General features: G+C 41.8%; 1 protein-coding gene across 1 annotated transcript in view; it reads right to left on the bottom strand.

Moving 5' to 3' along the window:
• The window catches only part of LOC130116184 (rap1 GTPase-activating protein 2-like), a 162,196-nt gene that overhangs the window by 43,451 nt on the left and 99,920 nt on the right, over positions 1–18,825 (bottom strand). The window contains exon 3 of the mRNA XM_056284136.1: positions 13,418–13,502. Coding sequence (XP_056140111.1) covers positions 13,418–13,502 — 85 coding nt within the window. The remainder of the gene's footprint in view (positions 1–13,417; positions 13,503–18,825) is intronic.

The following is an 18,825-nucleotide window of genomic DNA, read 5'->3' as shown; positions in this document are numbered from 1 at the left end:
CCACCTCAAGCTGATGTGTGGTGAGCATTCTGGTGCAGAATGACTGCTGTGCATCACCCAGGTGGGTGTTACACATTGGTGGTGGTTAAAATGAGTTACCCCCTTCAATGTGACGTGCTTTGGGTGTCTAGAAAAGCGTTATATAAATGTAATTATTATTATTATCATTATTATTACATGTGCCAGTTGATTTGTTTTTTGTTTGTTCAGTCTAAAGTACACACTGACATTCTGTTTCTCAGATGGGGCATGATGCAGTTTCATCAGTAATGCCACTTAAGTTATTTTACATGTATCATTGTACTTCAATGACTACATTATATTATAGAGGTTAATAGTGGAGTGCCTTGTGATAGTCCATGGGCCAGAGCCCAAAATTTCCTATTTCGGTACACTCAAGGTGGCAAAACTTACTTATAATTTTTGAAAGGATCCATGTCTGTAGATGATATTTTGGTATGATAACCATTCCTGAGTGGCAGCTGTATCACAGTTATCAGCTCATGAAGTTAACCACCCCCTAAAGTAAATTGCATTTTAGACGCTGGTGCATATCCTGGTTTAGCCTCATGGTCAGGACATTTTTCAATGTTCTATAATATTGTCTTTGGTATCATTTTAAAGGGGACCTTCTTAGCTTTCATTCAAGCCCTGTTGTGGATATTTCTCACAAATATAGAGGTCACTTGAGCTCTTCAACCCGTCAATAACACACATCTTTCTGCAATGTTCGCCTAAACTATATACTTTCTTTTAGCCCTGTGGCATCTAGGAATATCAGGGACACAAAACACAAAAACTGGAATACTCACAGGACTGTAAAGATTCAGGAAATGTATAATATACCCATACTATTTCATTGTGTGAGGTGATTGTGAACCTTAAATTAGAAGGGCATTATTACTAAGAAACTAACTAGACCAAAGCCAGTTAGTCCATGGGTCAGACCAGATATCGATATCACCCAAGGTGACACAACTTCACTGGTGCCATTTTATTTGGTACACTAACAGAAGTAAAATAATACATGATAACCTTTCCAAATGAGCAGCTATTTCATTTTTCTTTCAGGAAACCTGTTTCTGTGCCTCTCACGATTGTGTATTTGCCCAGATTTTTACAAATATAGCATTTCAACACCCCTGGTACTGATTAGCCTAGCTTAAACTCTGGGACAGTTCTTAGTTGGCCAACAACCAAGGATAACCAGTACTGTGTACTTCCATTCATTGTGCTAAGCTAGGCTAACGTGCAGCCAGATAGCTTTCTACTAAACACATATAGAGGAAACTGGTATCTATCTTCTTGTCTCACTCTGGAGAAGATTGTAAGCTAATTTCCCATAATGTTAGCATGTTCTTTTAATGTATATGTTAATATGATTAGTTAAAGTGGCTACGAGGAACTTTCATCTTGTGTTGATTTTAGCGGCCTCATGTGGACAAAATACAGCTGTTGCATAGCAACTAGGTAATGTATCTATTTGTGGCTATGTAAGATAAATAATGGTAATATGACGCTGGTGAAGCAAAGTAAACTTTGTTTTAGTAGTGTTCATACACCTAAGTTACATGTATTTGTTTGTATGTGGCAGGTGAAAACTGACTGAATATGGCCACTGGTGAACAAGCAAGTTTTTACCCAATACCAAAGCGCCCACGGGTGGAGTGCATTATCCACTGTTCTGATGATACAGATAAGCTGGTTTCACTACAAAGTGTCGACTCATGGAGAACTCTGCTCAGGGCAGCTCAGATACGAAATCATGCACCAGTTTTGAAACTGGCAAAAGACATTCCTGAGGGACAGATTCCAGCAATCTACTACCACAGAAAGTGTCGCAGTATCTTCACTATGAAGCAAATTCTTGATGGCCTCCTTGCAAAAGAAAAGAAAAGTTGTGTCTCTGCTGAAGAGAAACAATCTAAGAGAGTAGCTCGACATGCTCCAAGTACATCTAGGAGTTATGATGCAGAGTGCATATTTTGTCAGAAAAACAGCAAATATTCCAAGAGACAGAATACGAGAGAAGTACTGGTGCAGTGTCGAGAACTGCGAGCTGATGCAAAGATCAGGAGTGCAGCCACAAAGAAATGGGACAGCAGAATCCTTGCCATTGTGAGTAGAGACCTTGTAGCAGCTGAAGGGCACTACCACAGGTCATGCTATAGACTTTACACCAAAGAAGAGGTTTCCAAAGGAGAGGTTGCCAGCAATGAAGATGATGATGCTGCAGCCCAGTATGAAGCTGCTGTGAATAAGGCATACAATGAGCTGTTCCTCTTCATCAGGATGGAGCTTTTTGGCAATCCTCAAGTGATGACAATGACTGATCTCTCTTCTAGACTGGTAGCTTCAATGAACTCCCAAGGCATTGCCCAAGTCAAGGAATCAACCAAGAAGCACATAAGGCGAAACCTGGAGAGTGAGTTTGCTGGAGCCTTGCAGATATTCCCTGATGAGAAAGGAAAATTCCTCCTCTATCCCAATAACTTGTCCATGAGGGAACTTGCCAAAGAAAATCAGTCTCTCAAAAGGGAGCTGCAGACCCTGAAAAGTGTCAGTGCACAAGATGTTATAGGCAAAGCAGCCATCAAATTGAGAGCAGACATTAAAAGTCAAGATGTTCCTCAAACCTGGCCGCCTGAAGTCAAACCAGAAGCAGAATGTCCTACCATTCCAGAGTCGCTCATTATCTTCCTGTACTCTCTCCTCACAGGCTCAAATGATCCTGATCATGCATCCCAGAGAGTGCAGTGCCTTCTGCAGTCATTTGGCCATGACATAGTATATGCAGTGACATGTGGAAATACCAAGCCTTCCAAGCACATTGTTCTGCCATTCAGTGTCAAATCGTTGACAGGAAATGTAGAGTTGATAAACATCCTCAACCGACTTGGTCACAGTGTGTCCTATTCACAGATGGAAGAGATCAACACTGCCCTGTGTCTCCAGAAACTCTCATCATCAGGGAGTGGCATTGCCCTTCCAGCTAACATCCATCCTGGCATATTCACAACTTTAGCCTGGGACAATATCGACCGTCTTGAAGAAACTGTCAATGGTGAGGGAACATCTCACAGAGTCAATGGGATTGCTGTGCAAGCAAAGCCAGTCAACCCACTTCCTGTCCAACCCATGCCCACTGTTCCCAAAACAAAGAAGAGAAGCATTGATGGACCCCCACCAATGTTACCAACTTACAATGCTGGACAACGGGTAGGGCCACCACAAAGCAAAAAGTCAGATGCCGATACTGCAGCCAATACTAAGCTTGCCAGAGAGAAAAACCTTCTTTGGGTCCTAGCACGCATGTCACAACAAGAAGAACAGTCAGTCAGCAGCTGGACAGGCTTCAACATCCATACTCGAGGAGAGATGACGGTCATCCCCGACAATATAGGCTATCTGCCTACCATCAATGCTCCAGCGACACAAATGTCTACTGTCAACGAGGTGCTTAACCAGTCACTGAGCATCATGCAGTGCTTAGGCCTGAGGAAGATTGTCTGTGTCTTTGACCAAGCCCTGTATGCGAAGGCTGTCGAGATCACATGGAAACACCATGACAAGTTCCATGATATCATTGTTAGGCTTGGGGTATTCCACACCATCTGCACACTGCTGGCAGTAATAGGAAAGCGTTTCCAAGATGCTGGACTCAAAGACCTCTGCATTGAGTCTGGCATGATTGCAGAAGGCTCAATTGCTGGTGTTATGGATGGCCGCAAGTACAACAGGGCAGTGCGACTACACAAGCTCCTGTATGAGGCTCTCATGCGACTGACCTTGAATGGTTTCCTGTCCTGGTTGGAAGAAACTCACAGGAATGACATGGTTCACCTGAATGAGACACTGAAGACCATTGACAGCCTTGGGAAAGAAGTCTCACAACATGCTTTGAAGGAGGTCCTCGAGAACAGCTCTTGTACACGCATCATGGATCTATTTGAAGTCTACTGTGAGTTCCTTAGAGGTGGAAACGGCAGCCTCTCGAACTTCTGGATGTCCTATTTGGACATGGTTGAAATCTTGTTGGGGCTCATCCGAGCATCCAGAGAGGGAGACTGGATGCTACACTTGGCTAGCATTCGAGCAATGATCCCATGGTGCTTTGCTTATGACAGGATGAATTATGCACGCTACCTCCCCTACTACTACGCCCAGATGTCTGAGCTGCCCATCACACACCCAGATGTGTACACAGAATTCATGGAAGGAGGCTTCTCAGTCCAACTGGGCTCCACCAATCCCTTTGGCCGAATCCCTGTTGACCAAGCTATAGAAGAAACGGTGAACAAAGACACCCAAACAGCTGGAGGGACAAAGGGATTCAGCTTGAAGCCAGGAGCTGTGACCAAATATTATCTCACAGCTGAGTATAGAAGCATGTACCTCAGACAGCTGAGAGACCTGACAGGTCAAGGCAGGTGCAAATGGTCTCATCCAGATCTACAGAGTCCAAGGATCAAGAGAGATGAAGCAGATGTCCAGTCTCTCATGGACCTTATGGAGAATAACTGGCTCAATCCTATGTCCCCTGATGAGATTGATTTGGTTAGCCTCTCCACTGGCAACATGGCTCCACCTGATGTGACCATAGATCTCTTGAGAGCTCTTGAGAAAGGAGAAGAGGCCTACCAAGCATTCCAGCAAACAAGGTTAGATGCAGACCCACCACCTGTGAAATTCCACGACAAGATGACCAAGCAAAGTCTGAAAACATTCTCCAATGTCAGCACAAAACAAGCTCATGGAAAGAAAGCACAGGATGTGGTTCTGAAGGCAGATAGAAACCTTTTCAGTCACATGATCCTGGTGGCTGAAAGCAGGAAGGTGAATCTGAAGGATGTCCTTGCCTACCCATTGGGCCCACTACCATGGGCACTGGCAAATGCTGATGGGTCCTTACGAAAAACAAACAAGGCTGCACTTGCCAGAGAGCTTGAAAAGAATGTATCTCCTGCAGAAGACATCCCAATCCCATCTACTTCCATCATTGATGGGATGAGCCTGGTCCAAAAAATGAATGGCAACAACAAAACCTTTGCACAGGTGGCAGAGTCAGCCTTGACCCAGGTCCTCCATGAGGGAGCACAGAGTGGGAGGATTGATGTTGTTTTTGATGTCTATCACCAGACTTCGATCAAAGATGCTGAACGACTGAACCGGGGTGGAGACATCACTCTCCAGTACAAGACTCTTGCAGGGGGACACCACGTCCAGCAGTGGAGAACATTTCTGTGCAGTTCCTCCAACAAGACCAGTCTCATCAAGTTTCTGGTGGAAGAGTGGAAACTCCCACGATACAGAGCTATGCTGCATGGCAAGGTGTTGTACATGACCTGTGAGGAAACCTGCTACAAGTTGACAGAAGATGGGTGTGAGGAAGCAGCAGAACTGCACTCCACACATGAAGAAGCTGACACCTGTCTGCTCCTGCATGCATTGCATGCAGCAAATGCGGGCTCAAAGTCAGTTATCATCACAGCTGAGGACACTGATGTCATGGTGCTTTGTCTTGGCTTCCAGAAGGACATCACCTGTCCCATCTACCAGAAGTGTGGGACTCAGAACCGCACACGGTTTGTCGACATCACCAAACTGGCAAGTTCACTTGGAGACAGCATCTGTGACAGCCTAATTGGCTTACATGCCTTCACAGGCTGCGACACTGTCAGTGCATTCGCTGGTCGAGGGAAGCTGAATGCCCTGAAGATAGTGAGAAAGCACACTTCCGGCCAAGAGACTTTTAGTCAACTGGGACAGACATGGAATGTGAGTGATGAGCTGTTCCAGAAAATTGAGCAGTTCACCTGTCGGATGTATGTTACTAATAGCAGCACTGCTGAGGTGAACAAACTGCGTTACCAGCTCTTCTGCACCAAAAGGGGAGAGGTTGAGTCCAGCCAGCTGCCACCATGTAGAGACTGTCTCTTTATGCATGTTCAACGAGCCAACTATCAGGCAGCAATATGGAAGTGCTGTCTGCAGGCTAACCCTGTGGTGCCAAGCCCTACTGAGTATGGATGGACAGATGATGAAGGCAAGCTGGCCATTTACTGGATGCGCTCCCCACCTGCACCAGATGTGGTCTTGGAAATGCTAACATGCAAGTGTGTGCATTCATGCAAAATGTCAAGCTGCATGTGCCTGTCAAATGGACTTCCATGCACAGACATGTGCAGGTTACAGACCTGCAGTAACCAAAAACAGCGGGATGGTCCAGAACTGGACTTTGAACTTGGGGAGTCAGATGATGAGAGAAACGAGCAGTTTGATGAATGACAGTGTGATGATTCTGATGGTATTACTGTGGTAGTAGTCTATTGATGCACAGGATGTTGATTCTGGACTTGGTTACCCAGAGCTTGATAACAATAATGTAACCATATTCACATATACCCATTACCCTACCCATTACCATTACATATACCCACTAATAGTATGGGATTACATGTATCATTGACTAAGTATATGTAAATGTCAATGTTGTTTGAAATATTAAAATAGTTCATTACCTCACTATGGTATTCCTTTTTATCATGTATTTTGATTGTGTATTTAAACAAATGTATAGAGACCAGTTTGTGACCTAACTGGCTTTGGTCTAGTTCTCATTTAAGGCTCACAATCACCTCACACAATGAAATAGTATGGGTATATTATACATTTTCTGAATCTTTACAGTCCTGTGAGTATTCCAGTTTTTGTGTTTTGTGTCCCTGATATTCCTAGATGCCACAGGGCTAAAAGAAAGTATATAGTTTAGGCGAAAATTGCAGAAAGATGTGTGTTATTGACGGGTTGAAGAGCTCAAGTGACCTCTATATTTGTGAGAAATATCCACAACAGGGCTTGAATGAAAGCTAAGAAGGTCCCCTTTAAAATGATACCAAAGACAATATTATAGAACATTGAAAAATGTCCTGACCATGAGGCTAAACCAGGATATGCACCAGCATCTAAAATGCAATTTAGTTTAGCGGGTGGTTAACTTCATGAGCTGATAACTGTGATACAGCTGCCACTCAGGAATGGTTATCATACCAAAATATCATCTACAGACATGGATCCTTTCAAAAATTATAAGTAAGTTTTGCCACCTTGAGTGTACCGAAATATCGTCTGGCCCATGGACTATGATGGTCTAGTGGCTTGTCCAGGGTGTCTCCTGCCCAATGACTGCTGGGATAGGCTCCAGCATCCATGCGACCCTCAGTAAGGATAAGCGGTTTGGATAATGGATGGATGGGTGGATACTTCTTTCGGCTTGTTCTCTGTTTCTCAGGGGTTGCCACAGTGGATTTTTGCCCTCCATAGCTTTCTGTCTTGATGCATCCCTCTCCCGCAATCCAACCCTCCTCATGTCCTCCTCTATCTGGTCTCTTCATCTTTTCCTTAGTTTTCCTCTTTTGCCAGGTATTTCCAGGTCCAACACCTTATTTTCTATATAGTCTATGCGTCCTCTCTGTACATGTCCAAACCATCTCAATATTGTCTCTCTCAACTTCTCATCCATTCATCTTATCTTGAATGTAGCTCTCACTTCTTAATTTCTCTTCCGGTCTTTTCTAGTCACCCCCAAGGACCAACGCAGCATGTTCATCTCTGCTATCTGTAATGTAGATTCCAGCCTCTCTGTCACTGCTTCCATACCATAGAGCATGGCAGGACTAACCATTGATTTGTATAATTTGCCCTTTACCCTCAACGGCATTCCTTTGTCATAAAGTACTCTAGCTACCTTTCTCCATGAATTCCACCCAGATTATATCTTTTTCTTGACTTCCTTCTCACCACCGTCTTCTGTCTGTATTGTCAATGCTGTGCTAAGTACTTGACAGTAGATACTATATACTAATACAATATAATATCTACTATCTACTAATCTTCCTGGTATACTATTTTTGACAGTATTTCAGAAATGAATGCACTAATCATTTTGTACTAATAGGAAATGATGCAAAGCATCTGCTGGCAGAACTGCAATGAAGGAGAATCTGCTAAAACATTTCTTAGATTTATTGGTTCATTTTTGTTTTCATTAATTCTTTTTACCGTTCTCCCTTGAGACAGCAAATATGCTTCTGTAGACAACAGTTGATTTACTTACTCCTGTACTAATACACTAGAAAAAGATGAGTTAGACTCACATTTGTTGGCTTGCTACTTGGCCAAAGGCTGCGATGCCATCCGCTGTTTTTTTTTTTTGTTTTTAATATTCCAGCTCCTCCATTTATGAGACGCATTGCATTATAGGACAAAACTGTCCACCAATAGCATACTCAAAATCGAGCAGATTTAGTATGCATGTTGGAATTTTAAAGTGTATTTCATTTTGTCAGTTTTCCAGTGTGAACAAACACTATATACTCAAAACACAAAATATGTATTATGTATATGGAACACATTACCTTGATTGGCTGTTGACTCAAACAGGCATCCACTATTAAGTCATTAAGCTCACTTCTTTCAAATACTGGCGGAGTAATATCATACCTAAGTAAGCCCTTAAGCATGAGTTAATACATTTACTTGTTCTTGCTATTTTAATGTTGTCTCACTTGCACCATGTACCTTTTCTGTTTGTCATTCTGAAATCAAAGATCTTTTTTGCTAGACCTACTATGTCCAGCACTTTCTACACCTTTGAGATGATTCAAACGACAATTGCTCCCAGAGCAGTAGCAGAACCCTCCCTAGTATGCACTGTAACTGATGAAAGCACATATATTAGACTGAAATCAATTGATCATTGGATGATCATGAAAGTAATAAGAAGTTATTTGTCTGAAATTCGATAAGTTTTTGTGGCCCGCTAAAACCTATGTCCACAATCTTCCATGTAGAAGACACCTTTCACTTGCACTGAAGTGGTATTGTAACTGAGATACCTGATCTGGCTAGGACTGTAAATGGGCCTATCACATCTACTGTTAATGTGACTGACATTGCCTCACACCATTCAATTCACATGCACACACAGACGCTCTGTCAGAAATGGACTTTTTATCCAGTTTTTAGCCATATTCTTGCAATATACTCTTAGGATTTTGGTCCTTTTTAACTATCTTTAACTGGGTAAAGGAATCTAGTCATCGGACGTGGATTTTAATTTGTTTTTATGAACTACTCTCATTGGTGACAGCCCGACTCAGCTCCAGGCAACTACAGTCGGCCTGTGTCCACCAAACAGCAGCGGAGAAACACCAGTTTTAAATGTAAGCGGGCTACTGGTAGCCCTGCATCTGACTACCTAAGCTAAGTTTGTGGAAGCTATCTGATCACCCTAATAACAAACAAACATGACTGTGTGTGGACAATGCCACCAAACTAACTCATAGCTAAAAGATGACGCCAGATGGCTGAAGATGTAACTCAAGAACAAGGATGAGCTAATCCTGGGTTTCTCCATTGTGGCCACGGCCCAGGCCAATCTCTTGGCCTTGGGCTCCTCCTACTGTGGCAACTGCAGTACCTGCTTGCAGCATTTTCCCGAGTGCTCAGCTGCTGTCCCACACAATCACGCCACCCTCCCCATGGTCTGGCTATTTACCACCAGAGCCGAGTCGGTTTTGTCCACTGCACTACCAGCCCTAAAAGATGACGAGTGCCCCATCCTTGGCACTAAACCCAAGACACAATCCTGCTCTCTTTTGAATGAATGATGACTGAACATGAAAATCCAACTATAGGGCTAAGAATTACCAGGTATTGGCTGCACATCCAGAACAAAACTGATTGCCTTTGATTTATTTTTTCTCTTTCTTATATTGTGCAATGCATTTCACATCCTCTTGACCATTTTTTTTTAATAATTTGATCAATAACTAGTCCTTCATTTGTTCAATCACTCACTGGATAACTTGATCATTAACCTACACACTCACTCTCTCACTGACTTATTCTCTTGGCCTTTATCTGTGTTGAATTTATTGGACATGCGCAGTGCCTCTTGTCTCTCACCTCTTCTCTTCCATTAGCCCCATCTCACTCTGCATCTTCTTTTTGTAGATTCAATAAAGCTGGCTTAGTTCAAGGTGACAGTGTAGACTCTACACTGTAGAGGCTAGCTTCCTTCTAGAGGATCCATATATTTTTGTTATATCACCCTGCCTATCTGGCTCCCTGCAAATCTCACCTCTTTAATCACACTAAGGAAGAAAAAAGGGAAAAGTCCTCAACTGCATCAATTGCAGTACAGTCTCGGTAATGTTGATGCATCTGATAAGACCAGAACTAAAGATGTCACATACAGTACATGCTTATAAATGAGCGTTACATACAGCACTTGAAAAACAGAAGAGAAAAATCGGTTACCTCATACTGCTATTCATAGTGCAATACTACGTGCATCAATGGGTGTCAATTCAGTAAGGTTATGAGAGATTGTTTGTCTAGAGGTGATCCCTGACCTGTTGATTTATGATTTTACTTATTAATCCCACCTAAAAATTTAATATTGGTGATTTGTGGGTCTGGCGATGGTTTTCTTCCAAGGACACAGTGTGCTTGTGCAAACACTGGAGCATTGATTGGATTTAATGCCTTGTGGCTCGGTTCCATTATCTTGTGTTTAATGTACATGGTATCCACAAAAGTAAAGCTGTGCTTTGAAATTACTCTTTGCTACTACTGTGATTTGTCAGAGACCATCTAGGCTGAGGAATACATTTTCTATGGTTCGATAGATAATTCAATTGCCAATTCCTGGTGAATTTATTTTCTTATAATGTGGCTTGATTCTTACAAAAGGAAAACAAACCCAGAGATAAAGTCCTGCCAGAACAAAGAAAGCGAAATCAGTAAATATTCTTAATCAATCAATCAAACAATCAATAGCATAGCTATCTATCTAACATAGCTCTTAACATTAAAAAAAAATCAGAAGCAGCAATAATGGAGCTTACCACCACCTTAGGCCAACTTAGCTGTCTTTAATACATTTTGAACTTCAAATAGTGAAGGAAAAGCACAGGACGCATACACATTCCTAGTTGCCACAGATGGTCATTTTTGCTGCACTAAATATACTCTAGAGCCATATTCACTCAACATTTCTTGTTTACTTGCAAGACATTCAGGAACGGTGGTGGCCACATACACAATTTAATTTAACATAGCAAAATTAGCTCAGTTAATTTCCTCTATGAGCTTTCTATTCTGTGCTGATCCACCTTCTGCCCATCTCCCTGCTAAGGGAAGCTTTAACAGGAATCAGTACTAAGTATTTAGAAATCATTAACAAAAAGATTGCATCACTTCAAGTATGGCATAAAGTCACAATTACCGCATTGAAGATTAAGGTTCAATTCACACAGTATCTTCCTTATTGATTCTCTACGAAAACAAAATGGAAAACAAACAAGGCAGCACTAACATTTGAGGCTGCCCTCCTCGGCATATATAAAACAACAAAAATCATGCAGGGCTTCCATCTGAACAGTATAATGTAGAATTAGAGACCTTATCTCTTTGGACAAATGAACTTTAAAACACATCTGGAAATTTATACAATTCAACTTTTAAAGCACTGTCACAGAGACATTGGTCTATTTTGTATCTAATCCACCTCGGGGCTTGTGAACTATACTAATAAATCACTTCATTTTCTTCTTTCAGCTTGTTCCCTGTTTCTCAGGGGTCACCACAGTGGCTTTTATAGTTTCTATTGGTACCCTGTGAGGACACAGCACCAGTGGTGGTTGTTGTTAACCCGGGCCTTGACATATCTGGTAGTGAACCTCGACCAATCCGGTATGGTCTTGTCAATCCGCATAATGATTTGGCATAATGTTATGTCAGATGCCCTTCCTGACACAACCACTAACCCTACAGATGGGGTCACAGGTAAAGGTCTGGATGTCATCCCAGTATTCATGGACTTACACCCATGCCTGTCGCACATGTACCAATAAATCACTGACAGCCTCAAAATGCTTTTACAATTTAAGAACAAAACGTGTCTTTTGTCCAAAGAATTGGAAAACAAGCGGTGCCAGGCACGACAAACCCGATCACTTGAAGAAAGCAATATAGGTGATGGGGCACGATCAATGTTTCTGTTATCTAATTTCTAATTGGCACGATGCGATGAAAAGTGATCTCCATTTGCCATATATGCAGAGTAAGATTACACTTATACTCATAATGAAATGCTTGTTTTGCTGGTTCAACACACAAGTGGACAATAAAAGTACTACAGGATACACATGCAAAAACAGTCAGTGCAGAATTTGAACGTACTTTGTTTGACAGTGTGTAAGGAATGACAGTACAATATGTAAGGTGACATATGCAGTGGTAGTGCAAACATGTGCAAAAGGCAGATTGTGCAGTCGGTAACAGTAACCATAATGAAACAGGCATTGTAAGCAGTAAATAGTGAGCTGTTTATGAGTGATAGTGTTTTGAAATCCATTAACCTTGAGTTTGACCATTCAAGATCAGTCAAGGTCAAAGGTTATGGTTCAAAATTAAAATCCAGGTAGAATTTTCTATCTATCAAATCATAGCAAATAATTTATGGCTATCTACAGCCATTTTTGAGTTTTGCTGGGATATATGAAAATGTGACTGATGGCCTTGATGCCCTACACTTGAATTTATATTTTAAAAATAAAAAATGACCCCTTTGAATCCTAGTTTGAAGTAAAAGTAAAGGCGAAATAAAAATCACTTCTCTGGAAATCTTGACCATGGTCCGCCAAACAGCATAAATTATGACCATAAATTTTGTCCAAAACTTAATTGGAAATCTCTGGCACGGTATCCCATACCCTGTCATTTGTATTTCATTCAAGTCAGCATATTTACTGTAAAGTTGCTAACACACGGAACCAAAAGCAATACCCAACTTGCGTGTGTGTGTGTGTGTGTGTGTGTGTGTTGGGGGGTAATAAAGAGAAGAATGAAGAAAAAGTAGGTAATAAAGAAAAAGTGCTTTTCTCTGCAATTACACACTGCAATTACAGACTGGGTCTTGACCAATGCTTTACTTTAAAACTACAGTATGACAGCAATGTCAAAAACAGAGTCAGCAGCTTTCAAGTCCTCCATTTGTTTTTGTTTTTTCCAATCCATTTATGGTACAAGTGTCATGTCATATATTTTCTGCACTGTCATGCACGTAGTATTTGTCCCGTGTCAGTGTCATTAGTCATCGTCTCTGAGCGTCCCCTGTGAGCTAAAAGGACTTTTAATGATGAGCATCTGAGTCTCCCCATTGTCTAATGGGGTTAACGATCTCAGGTTGCTTAAATGCCAAAATAAATCAATCACAGTCACTAAACCAATACGCCATACATGTGCATATGCATATACTTGAATGTGTGTGTGTGTGTGTGTGTGTGTGTGTGTGTGTGTGTGTGTGTGTGTGTGTGTGTGTGTGTGTGTGTGTGTGTGTGTGTCCTACCTTCATGCTGGGTGGTGCAGTACGGGGCGGGGAGGGGGGACATTCTCCAAGAGGGACGTTGGAGATGGTCAACAGCTCCTGTTTCCTGAGGAGAAGAAGGGAAGAGGAAGATCCAATGAGGTTGGTGCATATTGAGGTTGTTGACCACATAAGTGTTTCAAATTTTATATTCCCAACAAAGGTCAGACCCACTCGCTGGACTACGTAGCCTAATGCAATCTGAGTGTAACCTGAGCTGGCTGGAGATCAGCACTGCTGCCCCTCTGCTGAAGTGGATAAAGGACAGCTGGCCAAGAAAGACAGGACGAGAATTAAGAGTAGTCTTTCATATGCTGCTCAGAACAGCTCACCCTGAACAGCTGACATAAACACTGTTAATGGCCGACAATTAACCACGAACACAGAACTGCTAACTGGATCTCAAACACCAGCACTCTCAACAGTTAACTTTAAACTGCTAAATGCCCGAGAGATTTATAGCTCGAGATTCGTTCAACAGAAATGAAAATAGACAACCCCTTATATAAGGGATGCATTATATAATGCATCATGCAACAACCTTTCATACCCTCCATATGTTCATTAAGATAGCTAGGTAGATATATATATATATATATATATATATATATATATATATATATATATTGTTAGATAGATAGATATATAGATAGACAGACAGAAAGACAGATAGATAGATTAAATAGACGGATAGACAGACATACATATATATGGATAGACAGACATACAGACAGACAGACAGACAGACAGACAGACAGACAGACAGACAGACAGACAGACAGACAGACAGACAGACAGACAGACAGACAGATAGATAGATAGATAGATAGATAGATAGATAAATAGATTAGATAGCTGGCTAGATAGACGGATAGATAGAGATGGACAGACAGACAAACTGACAGACAGATATATAGATTAGACAGACAGACAGATAGACAGATGGATAGATAGATAGATAGATAGATAGACATACAGAGAGATACTAGATGAATAAACTGAGGCAGAAATGCTATTGCAGCTCAGATGAATTGAAACCAAGACTCCTCTCTGGATAGCAATTTTATCAGTTCTTACATCCATTGCATAACTATCAATTATTTGCAGATGCAAAAAAAAACAAAAAACAAAAACAAACCAGGTGAATAGGAGTGAAGGTAACCAATCCACTGCTTAATATAAACTGGATCCGAACGGAGCAGGATCCCACACCTCTTGTGACATGCAAAATTACATTTTATATATATATTTTTTTGTATTAATAGCTAGCGGTTAACATATTACCATCGTATAAACGCTGTAAAACCACATACAATGTACCACATCCTACATTGGTTACAACTCTTCTTCCTGAAAAAGTCTTTATATTTTCCATTATATATCTTATGTCTACATTTGTAAAGGTTTTGTACTGCGGATTATGGAAACTTCTTGGAATTACGCAGTAAGGTGTCTGCTGGCTCTCTGATGTTTCAACGGGCTCTCTGCACTCCCAGAGGCATTTAAGAGGAGACTTTAGGAAAGTCCTGGCGGGTGAAGAGCCTCTTCTCTCCTTCTCATCTCCTCCCTGTCTTCCTTCTCTGTCTCTCTCTCTCTCGCTCTGCTTGGGAGCATGAGTGCACATTAATGATCCTATGTGTAAGATTTATTCGTCACCAGGCCATGGTGGGAGGATTATTAAGAAAGAGCTAGAGCCAGTTAAAAAAAAACTTGTCATCCATTATTCCGATATGAAGCTTCACCAAATCCATCCAATACCCTGCCAGCTGTCAAAGCAAGTGCTATTTTATAAAATTAAGTAAAAACTGGGAAGGCTGTGAGAAAATGAGAATAGAATAGCTTCTCAGAAGTCCCACTCTGGTCCCCTTCTTTTGGACTGTAATGTGAATATTAATGCAGAGGAGAGCCATCTTCTAACTGCTAACCTAAATGAGGGCACATTAGCTACTCACAGCTCTTCTCACTGCATCTGCCACCATATATAAACCCTATGCCAATCTATCGGAATATGCAAAGCCATGTGTGGAGATCTCTTTATGCCTGCTCAATAATCCGGGTAAGAAAATCACAGAAAGTTGAATCAATTCATCTGGACACAACGTTTGTTGACAGAAATGTTTCATCACTCATCTAAGCTGGCCAAAAGAATGGCACAACACAGAGGAGCTATCACGTCAGGCCAGGACTCCGCAGTCTACACCCATCTACAGGCCAGTGGCCACTCTTTCAAGGATGAAGATGTGCACATCCTTGATAGGGAGGGACACTGGTTTGAAGGGGGAGTCAGAGAGGCCATCTGTGTTAAGAGGGAACGACCATCCCTGAACCAGGGGGGCTAAGAGTACATCTGTCACCATCTTACAGTGCTGTGATTGCAACTAATCCCCAATCCTCTGTGAACAGTACACATGGCCATTGAAACTCTAGTTAATGGTCATGGCAATTTGCATATGAAACTGGTCGCTGGTTTTGGTCGTTATGCCACTGTATTGTTTATAAGGGTGGGGATACCTGCAGTCAGTTGAGACTGAAGAGGTCACTTAGATGAGGGATGAAATGTTTCTCTCAATAAACGTATCCAGATGAACTGATTCAACCTTCTGTGATCATGTGTGGGGATGTGCAGAGTAATGATTTTTCTTATGGGTATACAATTTCTATTTTGGCAACATAGCTATAGAGCAATACTTTATCCAACTGTGCAAAAGGTATTCAGCATAAAATCAGGAACCAGGAACACTTTGTCATTTCACTTCATGCACTTGCGCACACGAAATGAAACAAAATGCTGTTTCCCCCAGCCCACAGCAGTACAACACAAAGACAAATCATATCCACATATTTTCAAATGGTATATTTCTGAGTATACTGACAAAACCTGAGATTAAGATCTGCATTTCAAATCGTGACACCTCCACAAAAAAACATGAAAGCTCACAAAATATCAACAAATAAATGGTACAAATTATTTCCAGATGGAGATTTACAGTGCTGGAACTGAATGCATCATTTAGATCCTCTGTTGGTTAATTTTTTTTCTGGAGGTGAAGAACTGACCTAGCTTGTTTTTTTAAGTCAACCCCTTCCCAACTGCTCAAATAAATCCTCGCCAAGGTGATGTGATAGCCACTTAACCAACAAATCTAATTCAAACTCATTCTCTCCAATCAGACAAATGGTTATTTTTGTGCCTCACAAGAACGCTTCCACTACCATCTTCAGCCCCAGATGTTACCAGTATAGCCGAGCACAAATAGCTGCTCAAAAATAAATTCGGGATTGAGTGTTTTTTTTTTTAACAAATATAACCATTCTTTCCATTCGTTAAGTGGAATTATGATGACTCACTCACAATTCTTTGATGCAATAGTCTCAGGTGGGTGGAGGCAGTGCACACACACACACACACACACACACACACACACACACACACACACACACACACACACACATGCAAAAGCACTTAATAACATACATGTGTAACGGCATGTGTGTAGCAGCAATAGCGCCCTCTAGTGGTCTGGTCTTGAGCGATACAAATACTGCTCTGGTTTGACAACTGACGACAGACAACAAGAAAAAAAAACAGTTTTTACCCATCTGCCCTTTTAACTTTCCACCAGTCTTCAGCTGCCCTGTGGCATTCATCTTCAGACTTTTTATGTCATGTTTGCCTATGAAGCCACCTCGTTCCTGCTCATCAGCCATGAGGTTCACAGAGAATCCAAGAGACAGGTGGAAAGTCATAGTCAGGGCTCAAACAAGCCACACATCCCGTTAAGCAACCCAAGACCACACCCAGATACAAAACCCCATCCAGCAGAGCCAAGCCCTGTTCATTCCATTGCCCAGAGAAAAAGCCACAAGCACACCAGCCAGGTCTTTCCATGGGCTCAGCATTCACACAATGCACCACTGTTTCCCTCTGTGTATGTAATGTGGAAGCATTTTGGCTCAGGGTAGCTGCGGGTGGACAAGGACTGGATAAACATTAGACAGCAAGAAGGACTACGATACCTTAAATTCACTGAAAAATCCTTCTAGACGGAATAGAATAGACTAGAAGAAGATTTGTGCAGGAATAAATGCCAGAATAAATGCTGCTGACTGTTATTGAGAGCAGAACAACCAAACAGGGATTTGTTCCAAACACAGTTGGGAGTAAAATCATCCTAGGTAAACAGTATACACCTTGTGTTGTCTTCCACTGACCTGTGAAGAGGAAAAACTTGTCCAGAGCAATACCCAAGACAACTGCCCTCACTAACACTAATACAAACACACACACACACACACAGAGAACACCTCTCTCTCTCATTTACAGTTTTCCTGCACACCCCTCACAGATGCACCCTATACTGGTGCTACCTGAAGTAGAAAATGTGTGCGCGCATGCTTGTTTGTTCGTGTGTGTGTGTGTGTGTGAGAGAGAGAGAGAGAGAGAGAGAGAGAGAGAGAGAGAGAGAGAGAGAGAGAGAGAGAGAGAGAGAGAGAGAGAGAGAGAGAGAGAGAGAGAGAGAGAGAGAGAGAGAGAGAGAGAGATGGGTTTGCAGTGCTGTCCTTGCTGCCTGTCTCCGCGATTATAAAGTAACAGCTACGTCATCGCACAACTAGCCACCACCCAGGAAGGGAGAGAGAGTGTTAGAGAGTGAAAGGGACTTAAATTGGTGAGAAAAGTAATATTTGGAGTGGGAGTGTGTGTGTATTTTGGGGGGTAAGGAATACAGGTGAGGGAAAGAGTGAGAATGAAGCCTAGAGAGCTTACAGTAAAGGGCATTGAGAAGTGAGAGAGGCAAGAGTTGGGTGAGAATGTATGCAGTCGTGGTCCTGCCAGGAGCCCACCAAAATGCACGTGACGTCATTGAAAAGGAGGAAAGGCAGCGACAAGGGCAGAGATAATGAAAGGGAGAGAGGGAGGGCTGAGAAAAGTGAGAATGAACACTGCAGTGGAGAGGGGGAGGGAGACGTGACACAGGAAAACAGGGAAAAAAATTAGGAGCAGGAAATATGAGAAGCTCATTGGCAGTCAGAAAACAGCTAGACGTATCAGAGAGGGCTGGGCAGAGCAAATACACAATTTGCGTATCACCACATCATATTCATAACTATGATAAAAATAATACATGATAATAATACTATGTAATGCATCATAATACATCATATTGAGATATGATGGTGCGACCAAGTGAAGACCAAAATCAATAATGACCAATGATTATTTGTAATTATAACCCTCTGCTACTAATTGATGGTTAAGCATTTTCTCACTCAATAAAATAAAACTTTGTGATAGTTTCTCCATAACCAGCCGAGAAAATAAGTTGTTACTTTTGTTACATTATAACACAAATAAATAACATATCCCACCCACATCATTTGATTCTTCTCCA

The sequence above is a fragment of the Lampris incognitus genome, chromosome 7, assembly GCF_029633865.1.
Source record: "Lampris incognitus isolate fLamInc1 chromosome 7, fLamInc1.hap2, whole genome shotgun sequence".
Lineage (NCBI taxonomy): Eukaryota > Metazoa > Chordata > Actinopteri > Lampriformes > Lampridae > Lampris > Lampris incognitus.
This window is presented reverse-complemented; position numbering and strand designations above follow the sequence as displayed.